Source organism: Salvelinus sp. IW2-2015, linkage group LG18, assembly GCF_002910315.2.
Source record: "Salvelinus sp. IW2-2015 linkage group LG18, ASM291031v2, whole genome shotgun sequence".
NCBI lineage: Eukaryota > Metazoa > Chordata > Actinopteri > Salmoniformes > Salmonidae > Salvelinus > Salvelinus sp. IW2-2015.
In genome coordinates, this window is record NC_036858.1 from 11379640 (window position 1) to 11397591 (window position 17952).

The window sequence follows — 17952 nt, forward strand, 5'->3', positions numbered from 1 at the left end:
CACAGTACATCAGGGGTGTCGGACAATGTTTCAGTAGGGGGCACAAACCTGATTATTCTCATTCGGACGCTGGTATTACATAAACGTACTAAGCTGTAGGTTAGCTACATAGGCCTACTGTAAATAAATCACTCYTGAGTATGCATGAAACTCACAGCACACTATTGTGATGAATCACAGGCACCCTCTGGGCATCAGACTTGGAGATGCAGACGTTTGACATGAGCGCTTGACGTTTTAATGAGGCAAACAAGCAGCAGCACTATATCTGTGTTCAGTAGAGGGTAACATTCACATTCTGCAACAATCCACGTACAGTGATGGCGCTTATCCTTGTGGAATACTGTACCTCAGAAGTCCTAGCTCCTGTTATGACAGTATACTGTTACTATATAACAATACGTTTAATAACATGGACAGTCAAGGGTTTGGATTAACGGAATTTAGCTTAACGGAATTTCACCACCTTTGAAATGGGGAAAAGCAGACATAACAGTACAGTAGTAGAAATATAAAAACTGTCAGAACTTCATTTCGGTAAGTCAACTATCTTTCAACTATTATTTTAAAGTAGCTGCCCAGTGAAAATATCACTTTTAAAAGTTAATATTCTGTTAACTCATATGCAAATAAGGTTGTTGACTTGTCCTATATTTGTATTTGTGGCCAATGCATAAATTGAAGAAAAAAACAAATAAAACCATCTCAAACTTATATCTCAAACATACAGTTTCAAAATGCTTGCTATTTCCTCATAGAATATGATGTCATCTCCCTGAGGCGGATGAGCTGGCCAATCAGTGGTTTAGAGGAGGATGAGCTGGCCAATCAGTGGTCTACTTGAATGAATATCTTATGACCATTATACCCCCACACCATTCTGTTGTTGGGGTACGCCTACACCATTCCAACACAAAAAAGCTGCTTTTCAACATACTTAATTACAATTTTTGTTTGGAAAACTATTTCCCTCATATTGTAAGTATTAATAATCATTTCATAGAAATCTGGAAACACTGGATAGTTACTTCAAGTGCCAATACTGTACTCTTCAATGGTCATTCATTGCCAACATCCATATCATACTAATGTTATTTTACATAGCTCTTTTCTCCTTTAGATAACAGCTTTCATCCCATCTTTCTGTGACATAAGTAAGCACATTTTCCAATCAGGTGACAAATCATCAATATTAAGCAATACCTTTTCCTTCATTTTATGATACTGTACCATAAATTAAGTCCCAATACCTTTCTGTCATTTCAAATCATTATACACTGAGACAATGTTCTTTGCTTAGATCAATGAGTGAAGTCTTTTCTCTATGGCTGTTTCTTCCCCTCGCCCTCTGGTGTGCCCTTCCCTGCTGCAGGACTCTTAACAGCTCTGGGAGTTTTGGTAGCTTTGGGTGGCCTCTCCAACTTCACTAGTTTCTCCTTTTTAACCGTTGTCTCCTCCTTCTTTAGAGTTTCTCCTAAAGACTCCTCATTATCTGACCCCTCCCCCTTGTCACCTTTGACCTTTCTCAGCTTGTGCTTGCCCTTGACTGGGGCGGAGAAAGTGAGCGAGGCCTTGTTGAACTCCAGAGGGAAAATGCCCACGTCTCCGTCGAAGCGGTTCTTGGCCACCTGGAGGGACCTCCGGCCGGGGCATGTCACCAGCTTCTTCTCCTGCAGGATGAGCACGTTGTCCGCCTCCTGGCTGGCCTGGTAGACAGGAATTTCAAAGGTTACTAGTACCAACACATATAGGTTAAAAATACATTGGTGACAATGTGTGTTATGGTGAATCTCTTTGATTGAAAAAGAGTGCGGGTCTGTGAAACTAATAGATATACAGTACATGGAACTGTTTTTGATAATGTTGTCACAAGCACCACCTATCGATCAAACATAGCGATGRGCCCAACAGAATGACAGGTGTAATAAAAGCACTCAATGCTTTAAAGAGGCAAACAAGGAAGCCGCGTTATATTTATCTGTCTACATTTATATTGACATGTTTCAGTAMTAGATTTAACCCTGTACTCACCTTGGCTGTTCCAAAGATGGACGCTGTCTGTAGTTCTCTGTCGTCCTCCTCTTTCCTGGGGTGAATGATCAGAGTGACGTGACAGCTGCTGTTGGTGGCAAACTTCCTGAAAGCTCCGATAATGTGGTCCTGGACGGCAAACTTGTCTACAGAGAGGTGCTCCTGGCCCATCATGAACTGCAGGTTGTCAATGATCACGTGACTGATGTCGTAAAGGTAGACAGCGTGTTGCATGGTGTCCAGCACAGCTCTGCAAAGGGAGAGAGGAGGAAGTTATTTACAACTCAAGCTGTACAGTACATCTACTGATTGACATATCACTCAACACTTTCAGAGGACTCACTTGACGTTCTGCTGCCCATGGAAGGTCATGAAATAGAGGGGCAGGTCCTCGAACCTGTCGGCCCACGAGTCGTACTGGTCCAGGTTCTCCTCCAGCCTCTGCATGGCGAACTGGGTCAGCATGATCTTGGCCAGGCGCACGTTGTTGATCTCAAAGCTGCCCCACAGCGTGTTGACGCCCTGCATGCACAGGTCCAGGGCAAACTCACTGATGAAGGTGGTCTTGCCGCTGCCCGTGGGTCCTGGAGGGGAGAAGAAAAAAAAGGGAGGAGAGGTACGTTAAAGTTAGAGCCACTATCAACATAGTCTGGAAGCAGATTGATCATTTGCTTTTGTTTTGACTTACACAGTAAAGYAATATTCTCACTCAGTCTAGTGTCAGGTTAAAAATCAACCCCAATTTGAAGCATATTCTACCATAACTGGCTATATACGTCTGTGTAGAACAACATGATCAAATGACAATATGTCATCCTACTATACGCTATACCTGTGAAGACTGTCAGTTCCCCTTTGCGATGACCCTTCATGATCCTGTTGAGCTCTGGAAACCTGYTCCATTTCACCCCAGCCACCTGTTCCGTGTTGGCAAGCTCCCCGTAGACGTCCTCCCTGAGCTGCRTGAACGACACAATGGACTTGTGGGCGGCGGGGATGGAGGATTTGACGATGCGGGCCAGGTTCCTGCCCTGGAACAGGGCCTCCAGAGGACAGGGCTGGAACTCCCCCGGGCGCACTAGGGAGCAGCGCTTAAGACCCAGCTTTCTGGAYAAGATCTTGGAGGCCTCCCAGGAGCGCATGTCCCCTCCCAGCCACAGGGTGACCCGCTTGAACTGCTCCAGGTAGGGCAGGAGAGCTGGGGGCAGGGTGTTAACACCCCGGGGCAAAGCCACGCTGGGCAGGCCTGTGGCCTGGCTCACTGCCAGGGTGTCCACCTCCTGGCCTGTCAGCACCACCTCAGAGTCCATGCGTCCCACCAGAGGCAGTCCAAACAGGTTGTGGTAGGAGCCAGCCTTGGGCACCGTGGCCTCGGTATAAGCCACCGTCCCGCCCTCCATGCTCTGGGCGGATAGCAGCTTGACGCCTCGCAGGCTGGAGTCCCTTCCACCAAACCAGGGGAACACCAGGCTCTTGGTGGGCTTGAATAACCTCACCGCAAACTTTTTGAGCGTGGCGTTGGAGATCTTGCTGATCTGGAACATGGTTTTGACTAGCTGCGCCTCCTCGTCAGGGAGGTCTGAGAAGGGCACGGCACTGGACCAGATCCTCTGCACCTCCCTGAGCTCCTGTTCATTCTCCTCCCGCTCCTCCTGGCTCTCGGGGTAGCCCAGCAGCACGTGAGGGCTGAGGYAGGCCTGGCCCTCCTTCTGCATCACCTCCAGGCAGTCCTGCAGGTCCTCCCAGCTCCCCTCCACCAGGGTCTCCTTGCACAGAAATTGGCCTGTGGTTTTGTCAATGAACATTGTAAAGCTCTCCCTCCCTGTATCCGCAGGGACACCCACAGCCGAGTCCAGGAACATGCTGGGGGCGTGCAAGCAGCTGTAGCCATCGTGGAATGGGATGTCTTTAGAGCGTAGATATTGTTTGATATCGGTCACTGTAATAGGGTCGACAGGAAAGTCTAGGATAGACTTGGTATCCTTTTTGTAGCTCCTGGTACAACTGATTGACAATGACATCCCCCATAGTTGTCCCTGAGGATAGTATGAWGGAATAGCAAATCTTGGGGTGTGTGGCTTGGTTAGGATTCTGACAAGGGAGGAAGAGAGGCATCTTTGGGGAGGCAGCCTTGAGGTGCTGCGGGCTGCCACCTGCAAGAGACAGGTGGTCCCTTTCAGGAACCAGCTCATCCACATTTGTTACCTGTTCAAGACATTGGACCTGAAACATACAAAAGAAAGGATTACACAACCAGCAAGGAAAAACATAGCTACGCTAATCAGTTAGCTAGCAAGCAACATACTGTACATTAGACATCCCAAATACATTCAGCCGCGGGACAATTTTTTTATTGAGCGTATAGTCAGGGCCGGAACCAGGGTTTATGTTAGCCGTTAATTGCCGGCCTTTGCCCCCCCCCCCCAGAAAAGAAAAGCAGATAAATAAAACTGTTGCTCGCCAAAATGACCGGAAAAAAATTACATGGCAAAATAATGCTTTTTATTCATTGATGGAAATACCAGTTGATGGAAATACATTTTACCTTCATGCTTATAGGTCTATAGGTTAATTAGCATTATTTAGTGTAATTAAATTGGTCTGTGTGTATTTTCGTAATTCATCATGTATCTTATTTATCCAACACAACTATCACACACACACATAAGCCTTTCACAACCATAAGACCAACTAAAAATTAATTTATTTCATCAAAATAGTTTAACCTGCTTTTTATTTCGCTTTCAAGTATCTATGAAAATGACTTTTTTTGTTACAAATTTAACTAGAACTATGCATAATGCACTAACTTCTTGTAGCAGGCATCTGGCTACAGAAAATGAACACTGGTCTCATCAACAACCTCAAGGCCTCGTGCTAGTGATTAGCCAGCTAATCTTTATATTTCAAGTTTAGCCAACTTGGATCTATTTGCTAGCTAGCAAAGTTGAACTGTTATGAACACACCCTTCTGTCTGTCTCCAACTGTTTGAAAAGCATGTTAGGCTGTCCACTTCAGCACTCAGCAGTCCCGTTCTGTGAGCTTGTGTTGCCTACCACTTCACGGCTGAGACGTTGTTGCTCCTAGACGTTTCCACTTCACAATAACAGCACTTACAGTTGACCGGGCAGCTCTAGCAGGACAGAAATTTGACAAACTGACTCGTTGGAAAGGTGGCATCRTATGACGGTGCCASYTTGAAAGTCACTMAGCTGTTCAGTAAGGCCATTCTACTGGCAATGTTTGTCTATGGAGATCGCATGGCTGTGTGCTKYATWTTATACACCTGTCTGCAGTGGGTGTTGCTGAATTCACTAATATATACTTTTGTATATATAGTGTATCTCAAATGGCCGGTAAATCWAAATTTTCCAGGTCACCCAGTCCGGCGCCACATTTTCCTAATGGAAACCATGGCCAGAACATATAATTAATTTGTACACTGCAAATTGACCACAAGAAGCCCAAACAAATATAGTTAGCTAGTATTTGACAAAAATAAAATAATTTCTTGATAACATTTGTTTACGATTCCATAGCTATGTCTCTCTATTTATGCTGGAAATACTTGGGAACAGATTTCCTAAATAAAAATAGCTTAGAACAGATTTCCTGGGGATTTTTGTCTTTTGTGMTATTTATTTTGCTCAGAAAACTTGGGGKCAAATAAAATCTATTTCGGGCCGCCAATTGGAGAACKCTGCTGTACATTAACCACTAGATCAGGGGTAGGCAACTGTTCCTGGAGGGCCGCAGGTACTGCAGGATTTTGTTRCAACTAGGCACCACACCTCTGACCAACTGAGATAATAGATCAGTTAAATGACTGCCTAAATTTAACACACCTGGTCTTCCAGGTCGGTTAAATCAATAACACGTGGCACTCCATAACCAGGGTTACCTACCCCTGCACTAGATTGCTGGRTGTTGTTAACCAGCTAACTACCGGTTTCCACTGGCTATATTGTAAACATTCATGGGGGGAAAAAGTAGCTTTTTGGTCTTAATTTAAGGTTAGTCATAAGGTTTGCTGTGTGGTTAAGTTAAAATCACATGTTAAGATAAATTGTATAAATTGGTGTGGTTTATGACTTAGTGCTGTGGTAATTAGCTAACTGGCGTTAGTAATTTGTGACATAAGCTAGCTAGCAACATTTTCACAGGGGTGTCAAACTCAAGACCTAGACAACCAGGTGAGGGGAGTTCTAAACTAAACAMTAACCTTAATTCATCAATCAAGTAATGTTACTTGATTGACGAAGGGAGGAGCGACATACCGCAAACACTCGGCTCTGCATGGAATGAGTTTGACACGTGATTTAAGAGGCCAAAAAGGAAGGCAGAAGTGGACAAAAGCGAGGTTGCGGTAGCTTTAACCTTTTATATTGATATGCATCCCCGCATACATTCTTTCAAATTAAACAAAAATTATAATGATGCACACCAACCTTTTCTTACATTTCTTCTCCCATGCATGCTTTTGTGGGCTTTTGTTGCGTTATAAAAATATGTCCGTGTGAAACAAAGCCATCAAACCAGTACTCTATTCGCATACACAAATCATACAAAGAGAACGCTTTGATTGTAAGTTTGTGATTGATAAATCTATTTTATATTCATATTTGATTATTTTTTACATCGAAAATCCAACTGAAATGTATAACATGTATAAATTAATTCAAAATTTATTGAATCCTGTGTTTGTCTTTCCGCCCGGACTTTTCACTTGACGGACTGCATGTTCTTCTCATGCCCGTCAAATTGTCCTTTAGCTACCTAGTCCATGGAAGTTAAACATACACATTTTACATTTATATAGATGTCAAAGTATTTATCAATATTGCAAAATGACATCTAGAGGCACCCCGAGTCGCTTCCTACAAAGTGTTCTGCAAAACGGGGTGGGTCGGTATGTTTGTCAACTGAAGCGCATTTCCCTCATCTTCTCCAAGAATGGACAGAGCTCTCTGGGAGCCAGGTTAGTGTCATAAAGCTAGCTAGCTATCTAGCCTATGTGGTTAGTTACCATTTATTATCTAGTGTGCTTTCTATGCCTGTGATATGTGGTTGTCCCACCTATTTATCTTAAGATTAATGCACTAACTGTAAGTCGCTCTGGATAAGAGCATCTGCTAAATTAATAAAATGTAAATGATTATCAACAAATCCTTTCTTAGGGAATTCATCGAAGAAGGAGTGGTGGATTTTGCCCAAAATAACCCTGGAACCGTTGTCTACGTATCTCCTCAGTCATGCAGGATCCCTAAAATTGTTGCGGAATACTGTAAGTGTGAATTGCATGATATTTTGTATSGAGAAATGTGTTAACGTCGATGTATTAAATATTGTTCCGCCATATCAGAATTCACTGCTACAGTAATATGAACGCGTCACATTTTTGTGGATGCATTACACAAACATTACGGTAGGTGGCGCCAGAGCCATGTTCTCTGTCATTGAGTGTGATCCAGGATCATTGTGCATTGAAAACCAATGTCGTTGTATAGAATCTTTTTTAAATTAATTTTACATTACATTGTTTGTGATTATTGCAGTTTGGATATTCACGTGATGCAGAATGTGCCTTTTTCCTGCAGTAAACGGCAATGTGAAGGAGGAAGCCATCACAAGCAAGACGTCTCAACAGATCGTAGAGTTAATAACCAAACTGACCAACCAGTCTGGCCTGGATATCATCCGTATCCGCAAGCCCGTCCACACAGACAGCCCCAGCATCCAGGGCCAATGGCATCCCTTCACCAACCGACCCCTGTCCATTGGACCAATCGGACCCCAGAAACAGCAGYCCAACTGAAGACTGTGAAACCTCATAATACTGGCAATATTTTTGTCTGTTATCGTCACCCTCATCAGTGGTAGAACGACTACAAGTCAGGTATCCACTCTCCACAGAACTGTCCATGGCAGACYAGCCATTGTGTTTCTGAAACACCTGAATCACCAGATATGTTATAGCATATCTGCCCTTTTCGTTTGAACAAATTTTGCACAGTTATCAGAGGCTTGTCAACTGATATCAGTGGCGTGCATACAGAATAGTTTGTGTGTCCAAACCAGTATTTCAAACTGCTCACTGCAGCTGTGTTTTACGAATAGAATAAAGTGGTCAATGTTTTAGACTCAGAAGTGACTAATTTGTGATCATTTGGGAGGGGGTAATTTAAGAKCCTGGGAGGCTAGGTATTTACGTGGATGATCATTTAAACTGTTCAAGCGTTTGAATCAGTCGACTGAGTTCTCTGAAAGATACATCAAAATAATTACAGATGACTACGACAGACAATCCTAGACACATTGTAGAGATGTTTATTTTCCATGGCATGTAGCAGATGTACTCATTTACATCAACAGCAGTGTTTCAAGTTGCCATTACTTACACCACAGTTCAGACAGAATCTCAACTCACAAAATGTCTGCCAATCACCAAAACCATCTAAACAGTGTGGAATGACCCAGAAACATATGGCTCTTGAACGTCTCTATCAGCTACCCATCAATAAGAGAACAGTGAATGTCCCCAACGACTTGACTGTAAGCATGTCTTGTATGAACTCCGTGTTGATTGTCTGCCGATGACAACATAGCTGTGGGTCGTGATGTAAAATATGTGGTCAGATAGGATTTCTGGTTGAACTTGATGGATGAGTTACAGACGGGTTGCGTGTGACTGGTCACAGGAAATAGTATAAACCGAAGGTTGATTGTGTAAAATGCAAAGGGTGCGTGACTCATGAGTGTGGAAGGGAAGAGGAAGTGTACCTGTGACTGCAGAGCAATTACAGTCATGTGGTCATGTGTTAGCAATTTGTTTGGTGACCAAAGAGAATGGCATTACATTTTCCGGTTGTGTAGTCAGTGTTATAGATTTATAGTTTCAACAATTCATAAAATGTGAAATTGTGCCTCTATTCATTCTGGTTCGTTTTTMGACGGTTACCTGTCAGAATGTAGGTTGGACTTAAAACAGGAGATGATGTTAACCTTAATTGAATCCACTTAACTTCATACTAGMTAAGTTATTTAAGTTGGGAAAAATGAGAAGTCTGTTATTCTAAGAACATCTGCTGAACAGACTGCTGTTTGTTTTTCTATGGATTGGGGTTGGGTTGCCACTAGTATTAACATAGCTAATTATCACACACCGATTACAGGCAGCAGAGACTGACCAGATTAGAGTTCTCACATCACATTTTRCCCCCCCAACGAGAACTGTCAGAGCTTGACTGACACTACGGGTGTAAAAGCTCTATATAAAGATTGCTGTTGCTTAGTTACGGCCCTAGACGCGCCACTCAGACTTGCCTTTTTTCCCACCAGTCTTTCAGCCTGTGCTGTACCCCCATACCCTGTCACAATCATATGTGTGAGTTACTCACAATGATATGTTGAGCAGTCTGTGGAGAAAACAGGGTCGTGTTCATTAGGTTCCAAAACGAAAGAAAATACTAAAATAGGGAGGGACTACCGGTCTTTGCATTGTATAAAATGTTTTCCATTGCGTGTCCTAATGAACATGACCAAAGCCTTGATTATCATCATCACCCAACAGCAATACTATTGGGTGTCATGCTGTCGAGACAAAAGGACGCCGTTGGAACATGTTTTGCATAATGCTGTACTGTACTGACTTCGCCCTTGGGAATTGACACACAGGATTATTTCCAGTCAATCTGATGCAAAATAGTGTTTTTTTATCCTTTACGGGTAGTTGCACAAAACAGTTACAACATACAGTACCAGTCAAAAGTTTGGACATTCCTACTCATTCAAGGGTTTTTCTTTATTTGTACTATTTTCTACATTTGTAGAATAATAATAAAGACACCAAAACTATGAAATAACACATATGGAATCATGTAGTAACCAAAAAAGTGTTAAACAAATCAAAATAGATTTTTGATTCTTCAAAGTAGCCACCCGTAGCCAATGACAGGTTTGCACACTATTGGCATTCTCTCAACCAGCTTCACCTGGAATGCTTTTCCAACAGTCTTGAGGGAGTTCCRACATATGCTGAGTACTTGTTGGCTGCTTTTCCTTCACTCTGTGGTTTTTACCCCTTTTTCTCCCCAATTTCGTGGTATCCAATTGGTAGTTACAGTCTTGTCTCATCGCTGCAACTCCTGTACGGACTTGGGAGAGGCGAAGGTCGAGAGCTATGCATCCCTCCCCTAACCCGYACCARGCTGGGTCAATTGTGCYCTGCCCCATGGGTCTCCCGGTCACGGCCGGCTGTGACAGAGCCTGGACTCGAACCCAGAATCTCTAGTGGCACAGCTAGCACTGCGATGCAGTGCCTTAAACCACTCCACCACTCGGGAGGCCTAAATTAACTTAACAAGGAACACCTGTTAATTGAAATGCATTCCAGGTGACTGCCTCATGAAGCTGGTTGAGAGAATGCCAAGAGTGTGCAAAGCTGTCATCAAGGCAAAGGGTGGCTACTTTGAAGAATCTCAAATATAAAATATATTTTGATTTGTTTAACACTTTTTTTGGTTACCATGATTCTATATGTGTTATTTCATAGTTTTGATGTCTTCACTATTATTTTACAATGTAGAAAATAGTAAAAATAAAGAAAAACCCTGGAATGAGTAGGTGTGTCCAAACTTTTGACTGGTACTTGTATGAGAATTGTATTTTCTCCTCAAGTGCAATGATGCCCAAAGAATTACGCATGACATGGCCAATTACATGGCTGATAAAATACTAAGTAGATTGTGAAGTAGTAGTCATATCTACATCGAACCAGAAAACAACACAACATGGATGTAACACATTGATGTAACACTTTACAAGGGTATACTGAATCTCCTTATGTACAGAGCAAGAAAAGTCCTCGAAAGAGGTATAACGCAAATGAATCTTTTAGTCATTGTTCACTCAAATGTATTCTCTCGGTGATGTGGAGTTAAAGGCCCAGTGCAGTCAATAATTCAATTTTTCTGTGTTTTATTTATACTGTATTTCCACACTGAGGTTGGAATAAAACTGTGAAATTGATGATAATTCCCTTTTAGTGTAAGAGCTGTTTGAAAAGCCTGCCTGAGTTTTCAGCCTTTTTTGGTGGGATGGAGTTTTGGCCTGCCTGGTGACATCATAMTTAATAGACCAATAGGAAAGAGTTCCAAACCTCTCTGCCAATAACAGCTAGTTTTCCCCCGCCCCACTTAGACCACTCCGAGAGTCATAGCAACATTCTTGCTTGAGAAATTGCCCTTTGCAAAGAAGCTATTTTTGTTTCTTTTCGATTGTTTTCAGTCAAAACGATCACAGTAAGGTACTTCATTGTTAACTAGAAATGATTTGATATTGAGATAAAAACGGCTGCACTGGGCCTTTGTCTAAACCTCCATTTGAATGTTGTCATGTCTGTACAGTGTGACGTGAGCGAGTATGTTTGTTGAAATAAGTGTTCCACAGTGTTTATGGGGGCATACAGTATATACTGGAGGTGCGTATTTGACTGTAGTAGCCAGCATATTTTCCAATTGACCATAAGTAGTAAGCACACTACAATAACCATATCCAAGTCCCCTGCCATTGGACATTTCACGTGCTGATCGTCCTTCTGTGTATTTTGAGCAGTCATTGGCTCAGATCATCAGGGTTCCTCACYCACTCCTTCCATCCATCTTCTCCATTTCTTCTGAGATCAATGTGATCTGGCTTCTTGCATATCTAAAGACAGATTCAATATAAGACAGCAGACATAAAGACTTAATACGGCAGTAATACACTCTACATARACAGTATGTCTGTTTTTTAGTTTTGGTTTTGAACTAACTTCTCTCCGTTAAAACTTTCAACATAACTTGACAGCATCAGTGAATCACCTCTAATGAGAAATGACATGCCCTACAGTATAAATGCCKAGTTTGTCATAAATGTCCAGTTTGTTCTTTCAACTTTGAATGTTCTATTCATAGGATGAGTGAACATGCTCAACTACCCTCATTTGTGCGATTGCACTTTCGATACATTATTATTTATTTGACATGACAAGATAATAAGATAAGCAAAACACATTCATCAGGCTTGCTTGACCCCTGCTGTAGACAAGCTTTTGTACAACATRAATATAACGCTCCTGTGACATTGTGTTCTTTACACTTCCACCGAGACACGTTGTGAAAACGGCATGTGTAATGAAACACATATCAGCGCAGAAATATTCTAAACAACCAGGTTCTGCTCGGCTATTAATGACCAATGGGGAGATGGCATGTCTTTGTTATAGCCCAGCACTAKAACACCTGATTCAACATAAKTCATTGCCAAGCTCTTGATTAGTTGAATAGGGTGTTTTCATTATTGCTGGGCGAGAACAAAAACATGCACACGCTGTGGGTCCTTCCAGGCCCAGGGAACAGGATTTAGGAACACTGTAGTAGCCCCTTTCCAAAGACAAGGTCACAGGCACTGTTTATAGGCCAGGCTTAATTGATTGGGGTGCTATCATGGAGGTTTGTGAACTCAGCAGGGTCCTRTAGGGCAGGGTTTCCCAAACTCAGTCCTGGGGCCCTCCCTGGGTGCACGTTTTGGTTTTTGCCCTATCGCTACACAGCTGATTCAAATAATCAAAGCTTGATGATGAGTAGGTTATTTGAATCAGCTGTGTAGTGCTAAGGCAAAAACCAAAACATGCACCCAGGACCAAGTGTGGGAAACTAAGGGAGAGGGGGAATGAGAAAAAAGGAGGGCAGGAGGGGATGATGATACTGTAATGTGGAGAGAACAGGGAATGGAAAAGGGAGGATATAATGACAGAGAGAAAGAGAGGGAGGGAATAAAGGTAGGGGGAGAGGGTTAGGAGGAGGAGGAGCGGGAAACCTCTTGGTGTGCAAAGCAGTTCCTGACAGCCCCCCTCCCACACACAAATACAGACACACACACGCACATATGCACACACCCTCCCTCTCCTACTCTATCAGCTCTCTACATCAATGCCCGGGACACACAGGTCAAATGTTTCCCTGTGCCGCTCGGCCYCCTTCGATAGAATCCACACACAAAAGGACAACAAGCCTTCACTTGGTGTCTCTATGGAGTCCAGCCCATGAGCGATGCCAAGCACCGCTGTTACTGTCAGCAATGCAGTAACAGATACACAAACRGGCGCGCTGTGCTGCGAGCCACCAGGGAGCAGCCGGGCAAGAGCTGATTCCACACTTTACTGTGATGAGGAAAGGCCTTTATTTAACACGGCAAGCCTTGACATGCTTAGAGAGTACCGACTGACTGGCTGTTTGTCATCTTGTTCCTATGCTGGATGCAAATRCTACCATATGGCACCATATTCCCTATATAGTGCACTACTTTTGGCCAGAGCCTTATATATTCCCTATAGTGCACTGAAAGTAGTGCACTTCATAGAGAAGGATGCCATTTCAGACACAGATACTTGCTTTGGTCAGAGTGGACTCTCAAGGGAATGAAGCAGTGGAGTAGGTCGTCGCTAGCGGCATGCYTTGTGTTTGCGTTGACACCGATGTCACGTAAACATTGAGAGAGCGTTGCGGGTTAAGTAACAATGACGCAGGTCTTTTTTTGTGCGAAGGTCATAGAGCTCATCTGGCATGTGGCCACCAGCTTGGGACAGCAAAGGACACATAGCGCCAACATCAAACTGGGATGGAATCTGGACTGTTTCTTTTATACTGTATTCTTCACACAACTCATTTTACTACATCTACTACTGTATATATCCTTCTTAGTAGGTCTTTTTGGTGTACATAGCCTTCAGAAAGTATTCACAGTCCTTGACTTTTTCCACATTTTGATGTGTTACAGCCTGAGTTTAAATTTGATTACATTAAGATGTTGTGTCACTAGCCTATTCTACCATATGGCACCATATTCCCCATAATGTCAAAGTGTAATTATGTTTTTAGACATTTTTACAAATTAATAAAAAATMAAAAGCTGAAATGTCTTAAGTRAATAAGTATTCAACCCCTTTGTTATGGCAAGCTTAAATAACTTCAGGAGTAAAAATGTGATTAACAAGTCACATAAGTTCCATGGACTCATTCGGTGTGCAATAATAGTGTTTAACATGATTTTTTAATGACTACCTCATTGATGTACCCCACACATACAATTATCTGTAAGGTCCCTCAGTCGAGCAGCAAATTTCAATGGTTACTTTATAACAGTTACAGAGTTGAATGGCTCTGATTGGAGAAAACTGAAAATGGATCAACTTTGTAGGTACTCCATAATATTAACCTAAATGACAGAGTGAAAAGAAGGAAGCCTGTACAGAATAAAAATAGTCCAAAACATGCATTCTGTTTGCAATAAGACACTAAAGTAAAACTGCAAAAAATGTGCCAAAGAAATTAACTTTATCTCCTGAATACAAAGTGTTATGTTTGGGGCAAATCCAACACATCACTGAGTACCACTCTTCATATTTTCAAGCATGGTGGTGGCTGCATCATGTTATGGGTATGCTTGTCATCGGCAAGGACTAGGGAGTTTTTTATGATAKAAATAAATGGAATACAGCTATAAGCACAGGCAAAATCCTAGAGGAAAACCTGGTTCAGTCTGCTTTCCAACAGACACTGGGAGACAAATTCACCTTTCAGCAGGAAAATAACCTAAAACACAAGGCCAAATATACACTGGAGTTGCTTACCAAGATGAGATTGAATATTCCTGAGTGGCCTAGTTACAGTTTTGACTTAAATCGGCTTGAAAATCTATGGCAAGACTAATCTATGCCTGTCTAGCAATGATCAACAACCAATTTGACAGAGCTTGAAGAATTGTAAAAAGAATAATGGACAAATATTGTACAATCCAGGTGTGCAAAGCTCTTAGAGACTTACCCAGAAAGACTCACAGTTGTAATCGCTGCCAATGGTGATTATAACATGTATTGACTCAGGGGTGTGAATTCTTATGTAAATAAGCTATTTCTGTATTTAATTTTCAATACATTTGTAAAAATTTGTAATAACACGTTTTCACTTTMTCATTATGGGGTATTGTGTGTAGATTGGTGAGAAAAATATATATTTAATCCATTTTGAATTCAGGCTGTAACACAAAAATGTGGAATAAGTCAAGGGGTATGAATAGTTTCTGAAAGCTCCGTACATATGTAACGGATGTGAAATGGCTAGCTAGTTAGCGGGTACGCGCTAATAGCATTTCAATCGGTTACGTCACTTGTCTGAGACCTGAAGTTGGGTTTCCCCTTGCTCTGCAAGGGCCGCAGCTTTTGTGGAGCGATGGGTAACGACGCTTCGTGGGCAACTGTTGTTGACGTGTGCAGAAGGTCCCTGGTTCGCGCCCGTGTCGGGGCGAGGGGACGGTTTAAAGTTATACTGTTACACATACGAATAGATTGCATTTGGATTACCGATACAGTGTTATTTGAGATTGTTATCTGATTCGTTCTAGTTTTTAATTGTTTGATATTTGTACTGCACCGTTAGGAGCTAGTAACACAAGCATTTCGCTGCACCCGCTATAACATCTGCTAAACTGTGTAAATCAATATGTCTGCCGCAATCGCCTTCATCTGCTGATGTTTGGTAGTGGTGGACTTTGACTTTGAAAAAAAGGTTTGAATGACAGTGACAATGTGCATGTTCATAGTAATTGAGAAGTATTTCAACAACACGTGCAGGGCACAGCTTTCTCTCAGTCTTACCTTTGCCTTCTGGTCTCCTGTTGGGCTCACACATCTCTGGCAATCAGATCCATCATCAACATCATCATCACTCAGTTTCTCTGATCAATCTGACCAGAGATCAGTCATTAACGATTGTCTTCATTCTTTAATGATAGTCTTCATCCCGCCAAGCTAAGATAAAACCTGCCGTCTATCCATACTGCTGTTTTCCCCCTTTGACACAGTCCGACGCTAACAACACAAAGATGCTAAAAAGTTCCATTTCAATTTGGTTTCGGTGCAACCATTTCAACTGGCATTATTTCAACAGGTTGCTACTGATGGCTGCCACGCGATACTATTGCTATTTACATAAGCACAAAAGAAAACGAAGATAAGTGTGTGGTATTAAGTTATGACTGAAATGTATTATTTGTCCAACCATATTTGCTCTCATATGAAGTTCTGTAGGCCTGGGMCAATAAGAGCCATCTTAGACGTGTATGGCACTAAACTACCGTACCCATTGTTCTCCAAACTCAATAGTTTAGACGATGGTCTATAATGTTCATACCGGATTTGGTAGTTCCTCACAGTCTTACGTTCATCACCATCTCACTTCATGGTCGTTGGTCATATGACCTGGGCTCTCATCGTCCCGTGTCCGACGATACACCACAGCACTCGCTGTCAGTGTGTCTGCTGACCAGACCATCACTGACCCTACTTTCCCAATAGGGTAAGGATCTGAGGTAGGATTGTAACTAACTTGTGTATATGTATCATGTATGTGACCTTAAGTCCTTGAAAGTCAATCAAAGGGTCCATGTAATAGTACAATGTGTGTCCAAAATGGTTACCATGACTATATCAATGACTGCTCCAGTTTGGTAAAAGTCAGAAAGTCTTCTTTACTCCAATGTTCAGTAGTGAAATTACGTGGGGCACCTATCTCGAGTCACAGGAAGCTGCACATTGAGTTTTAGGTATGGATACTCCCACAGGTTGCTTTGACACTGGGTAAACAGCAGCAGTATAATACAAAAGTTTGACCTCCCTGCCTCTTGGGGGAACTCTGGGGTAGTTGGGTTAAACCAATAAACAGATCAATGGGAAAGTGATGGGGGGGGGGGGCTAGACAGAGCTCTCGTCTGGCAGCTGAGGGTCCATTTGTGTGTGCTTCCTCTTCTCTAGGATGCGGTTGAGCTCTTCGGTGAACGAGTGGTAGAGGGGAGACGTGCTCCCCTCGGGGTCCGCCGTCTGCCTCAGCAGCACGTAACTGTTGCCGTTCATCTTGCGAAGGACACTGGGTAACGTCGCCGACATCCCGTTGGCGTACTCTGACGATGCGTACGCCGAGGAGGGCAGGGGCGGCGGCATTGGGAGAGGCGGGGCGGGAGGGGCCGGCGACTTCCCCGGAGACCCTCCCCCGGGCACAATCTGAAGGAAGCCGTCGCACACGTCGTCCACGTTAGAAGCCGACAGGGAGCGGCGTCCTCGCTTGCTGTCCTGCCTGCCGTTGCAGTGGATGGACATGGTCTTGAGCTCCAGATGGGAATGGGAGCTCTTCTTCCTCTCGGCTGCGGCCCCTGACTCGGGCAGCCCCTCCTGGGAGTACTTGCGGCCCTGGTAGGGCGCTCGTTTGCAGAAGCTGACGTAGAGCAACACTGTGGTCAGCACCAGGCACAGCCCGCCCAGCACAGCCACCAGGGAGATATACATGGCCTCCATGTGCCTGTAGGTCTGGAACTCGGGTCCAAAGGGGAGGGGAGCAGGTGGGGAGGGCAGGGGCTGCTCGGTGGGGCTGCTGGGGGTAAGAGAAGGGCTTGGTGGGGCAGTAGTMGCGGTAGTGGCGGTGGTTGATAAAGTGTTCGTCGTGACTGTTGGCCCCACAGGGAAGGGCAGGTCAGGGTGCACCTTCACCGTGTACAGCCTCACTGGCACCCACACGTCGTTCTCCACGGCGTAGCAGRGGTAGTCTCCACTCTGGTCGGCCCGGGCGCCTATGAGGAGCAGGCCGTCGGTYCCCACGCGGTGGCCCGAGTCGAGGTCATAGCCCTGGAGCTCGTGCCCATCCAGGGTCCAGTGCGGCGTGGCCAGGTTGGAGTGCAGCTCGCACTGGAGGAGGATGTCGTCCCCAGACATCACCGTACGCCTGCGGTGGACTACTGATTGAGAGAGAGAGAGAGTAGGAGAGAGAGATGAATACAGAAACAGATGTAAAGAAATGGCAGGTCATATTATCAAAGCAGAGCTAGCAGGACAT

General features: G+C 43.7%; 3 protein-coding genes across 3 annotated transcripts in view; 1 reads left to right on the plus strand and 2 right to left on the minus strand.

The window, feature by feature from the left end:
- Positions 1-215: 215 nt before the first annotated feature.
- twnk (twinkle mtDNA helicase) lies at positions 216-6581 on the minus strand. Its single transcript, XM_024007299.1, has 5 exons — positions 6481-6581; positions 2864-4254; positions 2375-2615; positions 2032-2281; positions 216-1706 (listed from the first exon to the last, which is right to left on the minus strand). The coding sequence occupies exons 2-5, from the start codon at positions 4227-4229 to the stop codon at positions 1323-1325; spliced, it is 2241 nt and encodes a 746-aa protein (XP_023863067.1). The 5' UTR covers positions 4230-4254; positions 6481-6581; the 3' UTR covers positions 216-1322.
- Positions 6582-6742: 161 nt separating this feature from the next.
- On the plus strand, positions 6743-8179 carry mrpl43 (mitochondrial ribosomal protein L43). The gene is made up of 3 exons (XM_024007300.2): positions 6743-7010; positions 7210-7316; positions 7630-8179. Exons 1-3 carry the CDS (start codon positions 6880-6882, stop codon positions 7845-7847), a joined length of 456 nt encoding a protein of 151 aa, XP_023863068.1. The 5' UTR covers positions 6743-6879; the 3' UTR covers positions 7848-8179.
- Positions 8180-8343: 164 nt separating this feature from the next.
- The window catches only part of sema4gb (sema domain, immunoglobulin domain (Ig), transmembrane domain (TM) and short cytoplasmic domain, (semaphorin) 4Gb), a 34448-nt gene continuing 24839 nt past the window's right edge, over positions 8344-17952 (minus strand). Inside the window, 2 exon segments of the mRNA XM_070448319.1 lie at positions 8344-11737; positions 15726-17854. Of these exon segments, the coding sequence (XP_070304420.1) occupies positions 16821-17854 (1034 nt within the window). The 3' untranslated portion in view covers positions 8344-11737; positions 15726-16820.